Source organism: Pseudonaja textilis, unplaced genomic scaffold, assembly GCF_049901715.1.
Source record: "Pseudonaja textilis isolate UNSWEBS1 unplaced genomic scaffold, rPseTex1.2 PTEXCTG167, whole genome shotgun sequence".
Classification (NCBI taxonomy): domain Eukaryota; kingdom Metazoa; phylum Chordata; class Lepidosauria; order Squamata; family Elapidae; genus Pseudonaja; species Pseudonaja textilis.
Window position 1 is genome coordinate 10,348 of NW_028262486.1, and position 14,672 is coordinate 25,019.

Here is a 14,672-nt window from a genome sequence, read left to right on the forward strand (position 1 = left end):
GTTGTTGTTTAATGCAAGCAGACACCAATTTCTTATGAACATCAGAACAAGATATTATATGCTGCTTCCAGACATTTCATATATCAGCTCATTTTCAAACTATTATATATTTTAAAGTACATTGAAGAAATGGCATGGTCTGAATCTTACTTCACGTGCTATTAATTATGGTTTCTAGCCAAAACTTTGTGTCCTAATTGTTAATGTTGAAAGTGTACTCATAAAAGAATGTTAATCTTATGATATAATTTGTTTTTGATATAATCTTTTCCATTGTAATCTTTAATTCACACTCCACTGCAAGTAGAAATCACTGCTGAATGGCCAGGATTTAAGCCTGAATATTAAGTCTCTTTGTCATGGATATAGAAGTTGGTAACTTCTAATTTGAACAGTGAAATGTTAAAACATGAATTAATTCTTCCTTGTTTTTTAATATCATAGTTAATCTAATCATTTCTGCGCATTGATAAATTTTGTTGATTACTGCTAAATCTTTGGGTACCATTGTTAATTTCCAATTTTGGGCAAAGGCTATTCTTGCTGCTGTGATGATGTGTAGTATTAGATGCTGTTGTTTTTTACTCCATGACAGTTCTGGTATTCCCAATAAGAAGGTCTCTTGGTTGAGTTTAATCTTTAATTTTGTCATCTCTTCCAGCCATCCCTATATCTTAGACCAGTATTTTCGAGCTTTGGCGCATGTCCATATTATCATATTCTCCTTAACCGTTTCCTCTTCCATTTTAAATTCCAATAAGCCATTGTATAATTTAGTAATCATTTTTTTCACTTCTTTGTAATATTTTGTCTAGTTCCTGTTCTTTGTTGTAAAATCCAAATTGTTCCTTGTCTTTTTTATGTTTTGTTTGAATTTGGAGGTATGGCCACCACCCAATTTCAATTCCTTGTGTTTTGAGTTGTATCTGTGATTTCAAGTCACCTTCACCTGTTATGAGTTCTTTGTATTTTATTGTTTTATTCAGATCCATGGCATTAGGATATATTAATGCCTCCATTGGAGATAGCCAGAGAGGTATTTTCACAGTGTTTTTTTATTGCCTCCCATTCACATAATAGAGCATCTCTTATCCAGTGAAAGTAGCTATGGGTCCTGTTTTTCTCTTTTTAAAATATATTTTTCTTGATATATATATATATGTGGATCTTTGGTTATTTGGGTTTTCTCCCGCGAAAAATTGGAAGTATCTTGGCGACATTTCGCCGAAGTCTCATTCGTCATATTCAGGCTTGTGTCTTCGGCTTTGTGATTCTCGGAGTAATGTGAGCTTGCAGCTACTTCTTCCTTTTAACTGCTAGTCGGGGTGTGACTTGATTGGGCGGGGGCTTGGCTGTGTTCTGATTGGGTGGGGGTGTGTTCTCATTGGAAGGGGGTTTGGCTGTGTTCTGATTGGTTGGGGGGTTGGCTGTGTTCTGATTGGCTGGGGGTGTGTTCTGTTCAGGTGGGGGCTTGGTTGTGCTCAGGTTAGTCTTAGTTGCCAGGGGATTTGAGCTGGTGAGCTGTGATCCTGTTGTTTGGCTTCGCGTTCGTGGTCATGCCACATCTTCATGGTGGGCGTCCGTTCGCTTCATGTATGGGTCAGAGGGGTTTGAAGCAGGTAGTGATGCAGCTGTGGTACGGCTTTTGGTCCGTGGTCGAGTCCCATCATCTTTGTGGGTGTGAGTCTACTTTCTACATGGAAGTGTGGTGGTAGCATCTTGTGTGGTCCTCGTGGGTGTGGGTCTGGTGTCATTCTTCATGTTAGGTACCCATTTGTTAATGAGGGCGGGTTTCCAAATGGCTGGTAAGCGGGAGGTATCATCTAGTTTATTCATGCTGTGTGGGCATTTTTCTATCACTATGGCTTTTCTGATTATTCTGTTGTTGAAGTGTTCACACCCTCAGCCAATCAGAACACAGCCAAACCCCCAACCAATGAGAACACACCCCCACCCAATCAGAACACAGCCAAGCCCCCACCCAATCAAGTCACACCCCCACTAGCAGTTAAAAGGAAGAAGCAGCTGCAAGCTCACATTAGTCGGAGAAGCACAAAGCCGAAGACACAAGCCTGAATATGACGAATGAGACTTCAACGAAACGTCGCCAAGATACTTCCAATTTTACGTAGGAGAAAACCCAAATAACCAAAGATCCACATACAAATACCCGCAAAAATCTCTGTGTGTGTGTGTGTGTGTTTTCTTAAGTTTTTGCGGGTATTTTTATGTATGGTATTCAGCTTTGTTCAGGTATTTTCCCACATCATTATAGTTATGCTTTTAAAGTTGTAGCAGAATCTCATCTGCCATCATCAGGCTTCTATATTGTGTTCGTCTGTGAGTCAGACTTTCACAGCTGTTTCTGTTTTAAATTTGGTACTAACCTACGCTGTGCCAGAATGGTTTTTTCTTCATCCTGATTGGTTGGGAGTCTTGGTCTGTGTTAATTGGTCTTGGAATTTGCTGTATTCTGCTTCACTGGTGTTTCTAATATCTTCTCTCTGTTTTGTAGCTTAATATCTACTAATATCTTCTGTCTGTTTTGTAGCTCTGTCTGTTTTGTAACCTAAACAGCACACATCCCAAAACAAAATTCACCATGCAAACAGAAACAAACAAACAACTACCATTCCTAGATCTACTAATCTACAAAAAACAGATGGCACACTAGGACACACCATATACCAGAAGAAAAAACACATCAACCACTACTTCAACGCCCAAGCCCACCACCATCCAGCACAGATAAACTCCGTGACCAAAACACTAATTGCCAGAACCAAACGCCTGGCAGACAAGACACACATAAAGACTGAACTATGCACCCTGCACTATGTACTGACAGCCAGCGGCTTTCACAAAAGAAAAATCACTGGCTCGATCCATAAAAACACACTGAGACATAATGGAGACCTAGAAGATGAACAGACCTATGGAACAGCTGTCCTGCCCTACATAAGAGGTACTACAGACAAAATCAGTAAGATACTACACAGGCATCACATCAAAACTGCCTTCAAAACAGACAGAAAAATAGCAGCCATCCTAAGAAAACCCAAAGATAAAATTGACCTGGAAAACCAAGGCATATATGAAGTCCCCTGTGCATCATGCCCTGCCACATACATTGGACAGACCAATAGAAGAATAAGTGCCCACCTAGATGAACACAAAAATGCAGTAAAAAAGCTGGAACACACTTCCTCACTAGTCCAACAAATGAAAGCCACAGGTCATAGCATCAACTTCAATGGCACCAAAACCCTAGCCACTATAGAAAACCCCAGTTACAGAATTATCAGAGAAGCCATAGAGATTGAAAAAAGACCTGAAAGCATGAACAGAAGAGATGACTCCACCAGACTGTCAATTATCTGGAAGCCTGCACTCTCAAACAAAAAAATCTCCACACCACTAGCCAGGCAAACACTTGGGCACAAACAGACTCCCCCTGATCCCTCCAGCTCAAACACACCCCAACCAGGCACCCAGATGAAACCTAGCTTCCTAATAAATGATAGCCGTCCATTTACTCGGAGCCAAGCTACACTAAAAGCCTCCAATACAGGAAACACAATGTTGCCAGCCAATCAAGTCAAAAAAAGCTACAAAACAGACAGAAGATATTAGAAACACCAATCAAGCAGAACACAGCAAACTCCAAGACCAATAAAGACAGACCAAGACTCCCAACCAATCAGGATGAAGAAAAAACCATTCTGGCACAGTGTAGGTTAGCACCAAATTTAAAACAGAAATGGCTGTGAAAGTCTGACTCACAGACGAACACAATACAGAAGCCTGATGATGGCAGATGAGATTCTGCCGAAACGTTGCTACAACTTTAAAAGCAGAACTATAATGACGTGGGAAAATGCTGAACAAAGCTGAATACCGTGTGTGTGTGTATGTGTGCGTGTGCATGTGTGTGTGCATGTGTGTGGATCTTTGGTTATTCAGGTTTTCTCCCGTGTAAGATTTGAAGTATCTAGGCAACGTTTCGATGAAGATAGATAGATAGATAGATAGATAGATAGATAGATAGATACATACATAGTTACATACATACATAGATACATACATACATAGATACATACATACATACATACATACATACATACATGTTGTGGCTCCGGGCTTGGATTCAGCTCCTGTGACTGATATGAGTTCAAGTGAGGAGGTCATGGCAGAAAAATATGAGCTGGCATGGCTCAGTGATTGGACTGGTAACCAGGATGAGGAGATGGACGTGAAAAAGGACGACAGACCTGATGTATTAGAATTGTCAGGACCTTTGACCTCCTCTGGTTCCTTATCTGATCAACAGCCGGGAATGGCTGACAGGGAAGTTTTGAGAGAGTCTTCTAGTGGAGATGAGAACTTGGAAAATTTGTGGTTAAATGTAAAAAACAGAAGACGGTTGAGAAGGCAAAATCAGCTGGAGCGAATGAGGAGAGCAAGTCAGTAAATTAGCACATGGCCTCAATGAGTATAAAACGACACAGCTGGGCTGGTACATTTTGCCAGGAACAAAGTGACTTATTTGAGTGAGGATGTTACAGGAAGAAGCTCTGAGACTAGAGATTTATTGCCAGGACTGGTTTGCCGGACAGAGTAAAGATTTATGTTGTGGATTGAGATTCCTGCCAGCCGTTATCTTGTAAGACTTCTTTCTGTTTGATTTAATTTGAAACAGCTGCTTTCTGTTTTGTTCGTTGGAATTTTGAAGGGGAGTCGTAACACATGTATGTATGTATGTATGTATGTATGTATGTATGTATCTATCTATCTATCTATCTATCTATATATCTATCTATCTATCCTGCCTTCCTTAGGAATTTTGGTTACAATTGTGATTGTGAGTCAAGGACTCCTTCTACCCACACATTATATCGTTTTTTTTTTAAACTTATCTTTGAGAATAGCTGGTTGAGTGGACTTCAACTTTCAGAAATTTTCTAGCTAGGATGCTGGGAATTCTGGGAGTTAAATCCATCCATTTTAAAGATGCTAAGATTGAGAAAGCCTAAGGTGGGAAGAATCCTGGACACAGACCATCATGGCATCCTGCTACAGAATTTCTTTCCTTCCCTCTTTCAGAGGGCCAATGCTACCAATTGTCCTGGGACAAGGAACAAAGATCTTCTTAGTTTTTGAAAACTATTCTTGATTTGTGTCTGTTTATCACCATAGCATGTAAGATAATTTGGTAAGATCTGAATCCTGAAAGACAGGATGTAAATCATTTTAATAAAATAAATAATTGCTTTCATATTACCATGACTTTTGGAGATAAAAAAACCAGGTATTTTTTCAATCCATTTTTTCAATAATGTTTTATTTTATTTCAGTGATTCGTGCAAAACTAGGGAGTAAAGAAGTGGTTATAGATTCAGTTTCTTCTTTGAAAATCATCCAGTATAAAATCAAACAAAAAAAGGTATCTAAAAGCCTTTCTCTGTTTTGAGGCTTAAATGGCAGGAAAACGTATATGCATTTAGGAGATTAAAATTTGCTCGGTGCCTTTCTATTGACTTTACAACCAGTGGATAGTAGATGGATAGTGCTCAAGCAAGCCTTCCTTTCAGATCTGAAACAAAGCAGGAAGTAAACAAGCTCTTCTCACTATTTTACTATTCAGTGAAATAGTATTGATGTTCTTGTAATGCACATTTGCAGCTCTGAATGGCAACTAGTAGCCAATCAGAAAGTGCCTTTCCTGGTCAGCGAGCAGAACAGTCTCACTTATTATCCAATTATGCCAATAGTGCCTCTCCCCACTCTCTTTAACTTTGCATTAAAAATACATCTCTTTCCAAAAACTCAAAACAAACAAGCAAATTGAAAGCATCTCACCTGCTCCCCATAGTGGCTATCCTTTGACATGATTTACACTTTAGTCCCTTCATCCTGACCTGCAGCTCTGCAACTATGCTGGCAGATCAAGGATTGGAAATTAGATGCTCCTGTTATCCATGTATACAAAATGTTTAACTGTGGCAAAAAGAAAACAAGCCAAGAGAGATCCAGAGAGGCTGTTAATTAATCTGGGGAAAATTCAGTTTCTTCTTCAACTGGATTGCAACTCATTTCTGAGTCAACACCTTTAGTTACATAAGAACTCAGTAGCTAAGGGAGAAAAATAGCATTTTGTTCATAGCCAGGATAAATACTTCAACTCACAGTGGAAGCCAAATGGGCTGCTGAACACCCAGATACAGGTAGTTATGTAGATGACCCTACACAAAAGGTGCCAGGTTTTGACCTTCCTCACCGGCTTTGGTCAACTCTGAACAGGATCCGTACCCAACATGGTAGCTGCCAAGACTCCTTGTTTAAGTGGGGTCTTGTCTCTACCTCTCAGTGTGACTGTGGTGCTCCTCCACAAAATATCTATCACATTGTGTCAGAAAGTTCATCAAGAGCCCAGTGTCTGATTTTTCCAACATAAACCACCCTGTCCTTGGATGGCTGGATGGACTGGACATTAACATTTGAACTACTATGTCCATGTATTTGCCATACGCTAAATAATAAATAAATCCAAATTAAATAATGAAGGTACTATGTACTATAGAAAGCAGCAGCTTACCTAAAATAGATTTGAATGTACTAATCTGTTTTGAAATATCTGCCTTATCATTTCATTTCTGATCCCAATTCAAAGTGCTGACTTTAATTCTTTTCAGAAAGGATTTTGTTCTTGTGTTTTTAAAAACATTTTTATTTGATGCTTTTCCTTTTTCCATACAGTTTGCAAATCATTTTATTTATATATTTATTTATTCCATTTGCACAACTGCCCATATTAAAACCAACTCCGGGCAGCTTACAATCAGTGAAACAGTTGTAGAATCATAAACCAACAAAGATAAAACTAAAAAGCAGGAAGACCTGGAGCCACAATGGTATTGAGGCCAACTCTCATCTCAGCTTCACCTTGCCTTTTCTTAGAGCCTGGGGGAAGAGCCATGCTTTGAGTGCCCTGTGGGAGTCTAGCTAGGGAAGTTGCAAATATGACACTACAACCCTTTCTTTACAATGATTTCCCCCTTTGTAAAGTTTTCTCTTGTGGCCAGTTGTTGTTTGATTAGGTACCACCAAATCATTCTCGACTCTTAGCGACCACTCAGATTTTCTCCATGAAGATCTGTCCCTATCCTGACCATTAGTTCTTCCTACTCTACAAAGGGGGAAATCATTGTAAAGGAAGCATTGTATAGTAGTCCTTGACTTATGACCATTAATTAAGTGACCTTTTGAATATACAATGGCATTGAAAAGAAAGTGACTTATGATTAATCCTCACACTTATGATGTTTACAGCATCCCCATTGTCATGTGTTCAAAATTTTGGTACTTGGTAACTGGAATATATTTTATATGTGTCTATAGTAGGATAACTTTAGCTTCCTTATTTGTGCTTTGAGTGAAACTTGCAGAGGCTTGTTCAATTATCCATTTTCTGTTTTCTTGGTTGTCCGTAGTATTATAATTAATGTGATAATCTAGTTCATTCATGGGTGTCCACAGTATTTGTTGCTTACAAAAACTTAAAAACCCAATGTACAAAGTATAAAAATAATAACCCCTATCCCTCTGGCAACAACAAGCAATCAAACAAACCACTTTTCCTATGCTCTCTTGTACAGAGATTTAGCAAGCTCAGTAGAAAAAGTGGGAAGCTAATAGAGGTGGCATTCAGCAGGTTCTGACCAGTTCTGGAGAACCGGTAGCGGACATTTTGTTCAGAGAACTGGCAAATACCACCTCTGACTGGAGATTTTACAGTATCCTTCCCCTGTCACGCCCATCAAGCCATGCCCACAGAACTGGTAGTAAAAAAAAATTGAATGCCACCACTGGAAGCTAAGTAGTGCAAATATTAATATTACACAGAATAATGTTAAACTGTTTCATACAGGCTTATACAGAATTTTATTTTTCCTAATAGATGTTTAAAGGTTTTGAAAAAGCAAAAGATGTTCAGTATGTTTTTACACCTTTGACATCGGCAATCTGTGGGGTAACATTAGAAAATAGTGACAACAAGAAGAATCAGTATCTCCTTTCAGGTATAGTATATGAAAGACAATTGTAAAGGTCAACATACAAAATCAACATTTAAGCCTTATAGCCATCAGTAACATTTCTGTTAAAAATGTACACATTTCTAGAAAATAATTACTCTCGCCTTCCCCCTCTCCTTCCGTCCCTCTCTCTCTTGTTCTTCCTGTGTATGTAACATATAGAAGTAAACTAATTTAGTTTAGTTTAGTTTAGTTTACTTTATTATCATTGCACCTCGTACAACGAAATCAAACACCATCTTCACTGCACATCATTACCATGGCCATGAAAATAAACACAAACACACATCCTTCACCCTTTATACATTGGACCGAAACCTCCCGACACCATACCAACACTGCACTATACAGCGAATTCAAAAGAGCTACTGCCCTGGGATAAAAGCTCAGCCTATTTGTCCTTGTTTTTATTATTCTGTACCACCTGGCAGATGGTAATAGTTTAAAAAAAGGGTTCCCAGGATGAGATGGATTTTTGAGAATGTTTTGAACTTTTTAAGGCAGCAGGAGCTATAAAGCTCTTCCAAAGAGGGGAGAGGGTAACCAATGATCTTCTGGGCAATGACATTAACCCTCTGGAGTGCTTTCCTGTCTGCCACTGTGCAATTGGCAAACCATACAGAGGTGCAGTATGTTAAAATGGTGCAGCAGTAGGTCACCAGCAGTTTTTCATTCAGTTGTTGTTTTCTAAGAAGTCTCAGGTAGTATAATCTCTGCTGGGCCCTTTTGACCAGGGGTACAATGTGGTCACCCCAGGTCAGATCCTCTTTTAGGGTAACACCCAGAAACTTAAAACTGGCCACTTGTTCCACTCAGTCTCCATTGATAAACAAGGGCTGAATGTCTGATCTGTTCCTTCTATAACCCACTATCAGCTCCTTGGTCTTACTGGTGTTGAGGACCAAGTTATTATCTTCACACCATGAAAGCAACCGGTCCACCTCATCTCAGTAGGCAGACTCATCCCCCCACCCAGAGATAAGTCCCACCACTGTTGTATCATCTGCAAATTTAGCAATAGTATTACTAGCGTGAGTGGGAATGCAGTCATGCACATAAAGAGTATAGAGTAAGGGACTCAACACACAACCCTGTGGTATACCAGTGTTAAGAATAAGGGCTGAAGAGGTATGATTACCTAATCTGACTCTCTGTGAGTGGCCAGACAGAAAATCCATAATCCAAAGGCAGATTGAATTAGAAAGCCCAAGGTCCAGAAGTTTAGACACTAATCTATGTGGAAGAATTGTGTTAAATACAGAATTAAGATCCACGAAAAGCATAGCCCCCCCGCTGTTCTAGATGAGTCAGAGCAGTGTGAAGAGTAATGGCTATAGCATCCTAAAAGAGCAAATGAGCATCACTCCTGCCTGTTACAAGATATGTGGATCTACCTCCTTGAATAAATTAAAATAAAACAAAACTTTTTATTTCCCCTTTCCCTCAATAATTTAAAAATATGAGAGCAAGGAGAGAAAAACTGGACAAGGTTTGTAAGTGTTGGTGACATAAATTTAAATCATCATAATCTTTTCTGGACCTATAACAGGTTAAATATTCCACTAGACAATTTGATTGATTTACTGCCTATGGATTAAGTCTTTGGCAATGAGAATGTCTGAGTCCCTAGTTTCAACATTTTCTTTACTTCAGGTAAAATTTCACCAGATGGAAGAGTTTTTATTTATTCATGTGATTTTATTAAACCATGGAAAGACCTTACCCACTCTCAAAAGAAAAATCTAAAGAAGAAATACAAAATGGGCTGTGACTGTAAAGTAAGTATAACTGTTAGATTGGAATATAATCTACTATTACTATATCAGTTGTGCAGAACACATATATAAGTAATAATGTAATAATATACCTATAATATATGTGTGTGTGTGTGTGTGTGTGTGTGTGTGTGTGTGTAAGGAATGTAGGTAGAATAAGCAGATTTGCTAGAATGCATAAGCTTTAACTTACCTTGTCTAAATGGTACATCCAAATACTACAGCAACATGTCTTGGGACAGTAGTCCTTCTAGCCATATCATAATACCTAAAATTGTTTTGTATACCTATCTCACTGAGCTTTGGAACAATTTTCTCAACTATGCCATATGTCCCTTTAGTAGTTATTTACTATTAGAAAATCAACGTAAGATGTTCCTGCAAACTCCACAAACTGCAGAGGTCTAGCAAAAGTGATTCAAAATGTTACTTTTCCTAAAAATTAAGGTTGGGAGACCATATTTTTTGAAGGTACCACTTACAAAACTACCAGGAAAAGAAGTTCTAATGATAGAATAGGATAGTCTGGACTCGGAAGTCAGAACTTTTCAACTTTTAGACATTTGGCATACCACTAGTTATAAGTGTGTGGTCCTTGGTACTCTCTGAGTTTGATTGTTTTCTTGCAGATGTTTCATTACCCTAACTAGAAAGTGTAATTCAGTTCAAATAATATCTAAGGTGTAATTCTATTCAAATAATATCTATTAAGATGGAAATGCATAATTTTTTATGCTAGTCATACAAGAATTAATCTTACCCTTGTTTTATTTAGCCCTTTTGTTACCAAATTATTTCTGTACACTAGACAACTGTACTTGTGGAGTTCATGGTGCTCTCTGAGTTTGGTTGTTTTTTGCAGATGTTTCATTATCCAACTAGGAAACCTCTTCAGTGTGCCCTCAGCTCTCTATTTAAATACAGTGACTTGCTCTATCTGTGTTGGTGAGCGTGTTTTTTTCTTGATTGTTCCTTGATTCTGGCTGTCTGAGTTGGGTAATGAAATGTCTGCAAGAAACTAACAATGCTCAGAGACCACTCTTCTATTGGCCCTGTATAACAGTATTATCAACATCATCACTTCTCTTAATATTAAGAGAAGGAGGACAGCAAAATATCCATGCTGCATAATTCCAAGATGCTTTTCTGCACTTAATGTGCACATTGTAGATATCAAGATGACACATAACAGTTTCTTACATGCACAAATGTCATTTTGGTACAAAACTATAGTCTGAATGTTCAACTAATTCAGAAAAAAATCTTGAAAAAAATCTTGATTCAGAAAAAAATCAGAAAAAAATCTTGTACTAATATAGATTTCTATGTTGAAATAATTCATTATGCACTGATGTTGGAATATGTGTATTTAGAATTCTCCAAAGTTCTATCCTTGTCTTATTTCAAAGCACATGTGGATTTTAGAAACAATTTACAAATTGTCAGAATCTTTACGCTGATAAATGATAAATAAGTGTTTATACATTATAAAATATAATTTCAGAATAGAAAAATGGGGAACTGATATAATGTTTTGCACTTAGATTACTGCCTGCCCTAGAGAACCTTGTCCCATTGCAACACCCAATGAATGCCTATGGACGGATTGGCTGAAAGAACAGACGGTCTATGGACATCAAGCAAATAATTGTGCCTGTTTCAAGGGCAGTGATGGAACTTGCATCTGGCATTAGGATCTTCCATAGCGAAAGAGTTAGCTGATATCAGTGAACCATAAATAATATAAATTTGGGGGGAAACATGAGAGGTTACGTTTATCCTATGTTGCCTGCTTAATGGTCCTTTGAACTTCCAATAATTGTGCCTTGCTTAGAATCAAAATTGTGCAGTGTAATTAAAACCCAGAATACATAGAACTGGCATCCAGATTAATATAAAAATGACATCACTAGCGGTAGCTGCTTTCAAGTTATTTCAGTAAATTTGTATGGAAACATCCCTGTTTTCTAAGAAAGAATGTTATTTTAAAGTGAAGTTTATTAAAATCGTAATTTCTAGTCCTGTTAATACATTGCAAAATTTGAAATGATTAAAATAATACTCCTTTAATCCAAAACACTATCTTTGAAATAAAAAAGACTTGTTTAATTCTATAGTCATTTTCTTTTAAAAAGTATTCTAAGAGAAATGATTAAAAAATAAGGTATAATAGGCAGTTTTTTAAAAAAAGAGTATGAGCAGAAATAAAAACAATTGAAGCTAGATCCGAGCAAGTGGAGAAGAAACTAGAAGTGACAGAACAAAACTGGATGGCAGTGCATAGGGACCTTCAGGATGCAATACTTCACCTGGAAATGGAAAAATCGGCATTCTTCCTAAGATTCCAGAATGTGATCAAAGACAGAGAAGAAAATATACCCAACCTCATGGCAGAACTAATAGCTGGCATCCTCCAAAAAGACAAACAGGAGATCTGGAATTATGTAGATGAAATGTACAGAGTGCATACAAATTATGCAGAGAGGAACAAACTGCCAAGAGAAGTTCATGTATGGTTTACGAGGAAAATAACCAGGGATCAGCTATATGGAAGAATGAGAGACGAGCCACTGATTTATAAAGGAAAGGAGGTGGTAACCCTGAAGCAAGACACCTAGAAGGATTATGGAGCAGAGGAGAAATTAACAAATATAATCAACCCAATTGATCAAGAATAAGATAATTATTGATCAATAATAAGATGTTTAGGTGGCTCATCCTGGAAAAATGTCTGTTATCCTGGTAAGAAAAAATATTCAAAATTGATATGCTGGAGAAGCATACCCCGTAAAAGTAGGAGTTTTATGAGCGGTATCTGGGGACGGAAGAAGAACAAGAGAGTAAAGAAGAGCAGCCTAGAGGAACAAAAATCAGAAGATAAGGAGTTGGACCAAGAACCAAGAGAGCGGAAGGGCCGCGTGGAAGAAGGAAGTACTAGACCACAGAGAGAGCCTAGGCGAAGGAGAGAAATGAGAGTTGTTGTATATAAACAATAAACTGGATGACAGAACCACGCTGCTATCAATTAACATAAATGGAATGAACTCACCAACCAAATGGAAACAGACACTGGCAAAGCTTCATAAACAAAATGTAGATATTGTATGCCTCCAAGAGGTCCATATTCCAAAACAATATGGAGGTACTCTAGAATTTCCCAAATTAGGTGGCCTTGGCAAGTATAAAGAAAAGAAGTATTGCAGTATATATAAAGGAATGGCTGAGACCAAGGCAGATGTATGGAGATGATGATGAAAGTTTGTTATTGATAGAGATAACCTTGAACTAAAAGACAGTATTGTTGGCAACAATTTATACACCAAACACAAACCAAAAGGAATTTTATCATAAACTCCACCCAAAAATAGTAGAAACAGAGCAAGAAAATGTGCGTAATAGGGGATTATAATGCAGTGTCCGATATAGAAAAAGATTATATAAGTAGTAAGAAAAATAAAAAGAAGAGGAGAACACTCCCACTCTCATTTGACAGAATGATGCAAGAAATGAACCTAAAAGATATTTGGAGTGAATTAAACCCTCAAGAAAGACAGTATACCTTTTTCTTGAACTCACATAAATTGTGGTCGAGAATTGACATGATATGGATGGATTCAGGATTTGGGAAGGACATCGAGGCGATTGATATCATGCCAAAAACCTGGACCGATCACAACCCCGTAAAAATGAAATGGAAAGGGAAGGGGAGAAATGGGAAATGGACCTTCAACAGAAGCCTATTAAAAGAAAAAGAATATGCCTAAATGTTGGAAAAAGAATTAAAAGCATTCTTTGAGATAAATTTGAAAGAGCAAACAACATTACAAAATCTGTGGGACACAACAAAAGCCTACATAAGGGGCCTAACAATAGCTTATGCAGCAAAAAGAAACAAGGAAAAGAACAACAGATGATACGGCAGGACAAATTGAAGGAACTGGAAGCCAATATGCAGAAAGATCCTCACAATGAGGAAATTAGAAGAGAAAGGGATATAGTGAAACATGAAATGAACTTAAGGTTACAAGAGGAAATGGCCTGGAAACTTAAATTGTCAGCATTCTAGGGAAGAACCATTCCTGTCAGTAACTCCAAGACAAACATAATCTCAAAAGTACTTTTATTAGAATAGCACCTGGCACATCTGTAGAATTCCGAAACTAAAAGTTTCCCGGCTTCCCCATAATGTCCCAACCTACAAACCATCCCTTTTAACTCATAAACATAACACATGAACCAATCCCAAAGTAAGTTCCAATTTTTCCTGAGCCACACTCTTTAACCTTGAACTATCAAAATAGAGCTACTAAGAGCTACTCAATTAACATCACCCCCCTCCCACTTTCTCCAGCTATGTGGCAGTGATGAATCATGATTCATATTTCAAAAATAGGGATCTGCCCCTAGTATCAGATACTGTAAGGAAAATGTTGAACTACAAAATTACCATGAAAGAGCTGAAAGATGCAGTTGGAAAACAAACAAAAAACCTAATAAAACACCAGGGCCGGATAGAATTCCAGCAGAGTTCTACAAAGAAATTCAGAAGCCACTAGAGGAAATAATGTTAGATCTGTATAATGAGGCACTGGGACAGGCAAAAATACCCAAAATACCAAAGACATGGACAGAAGTGCTTATATCACTTATACCAAAGGAACATACAGACCCCCAGTAGATTAAAAATTACAGACTGATCTTGCTTTTAAATGTGGACTATAAGATCATGGCTACAATAATGTCTGAGAGATTAAAAACAATATTAAGTAAAATCACCCAACCTGACCAAAACGGATTCCTCCCA

The 14,672-nt window shown here is 37.9% G+C and overlaps 1 protein-coding gene across 1 annotated transcript; it reads left to right on the top strand.

Moving 5' to 3' along the window:
• Nucleotides 1–5,354: 5,354 nt before the first annotated feature.
• On the top strand, nucleotides 5,355–11,562 carry LOC113452836 (metalloproteinase inhibitor 4; the record flags this gene model as incomplete). The annotated part of the gene is made up of 4 exons (XM_026724315.2): nucleotides 5,355–5,443; nucleotides 7,958–8,078; nucleotides 9,747–9,871; nucleotides 11,413–11,562. Coding segments are annotated over 4 exons (485 nt in total), but the record flags the coding sequence as incomplete, so codon positions are not given.
• Between the last annotated feature and the right edge of the window lie 3,110 nt (nucleotides 11,563–14,672).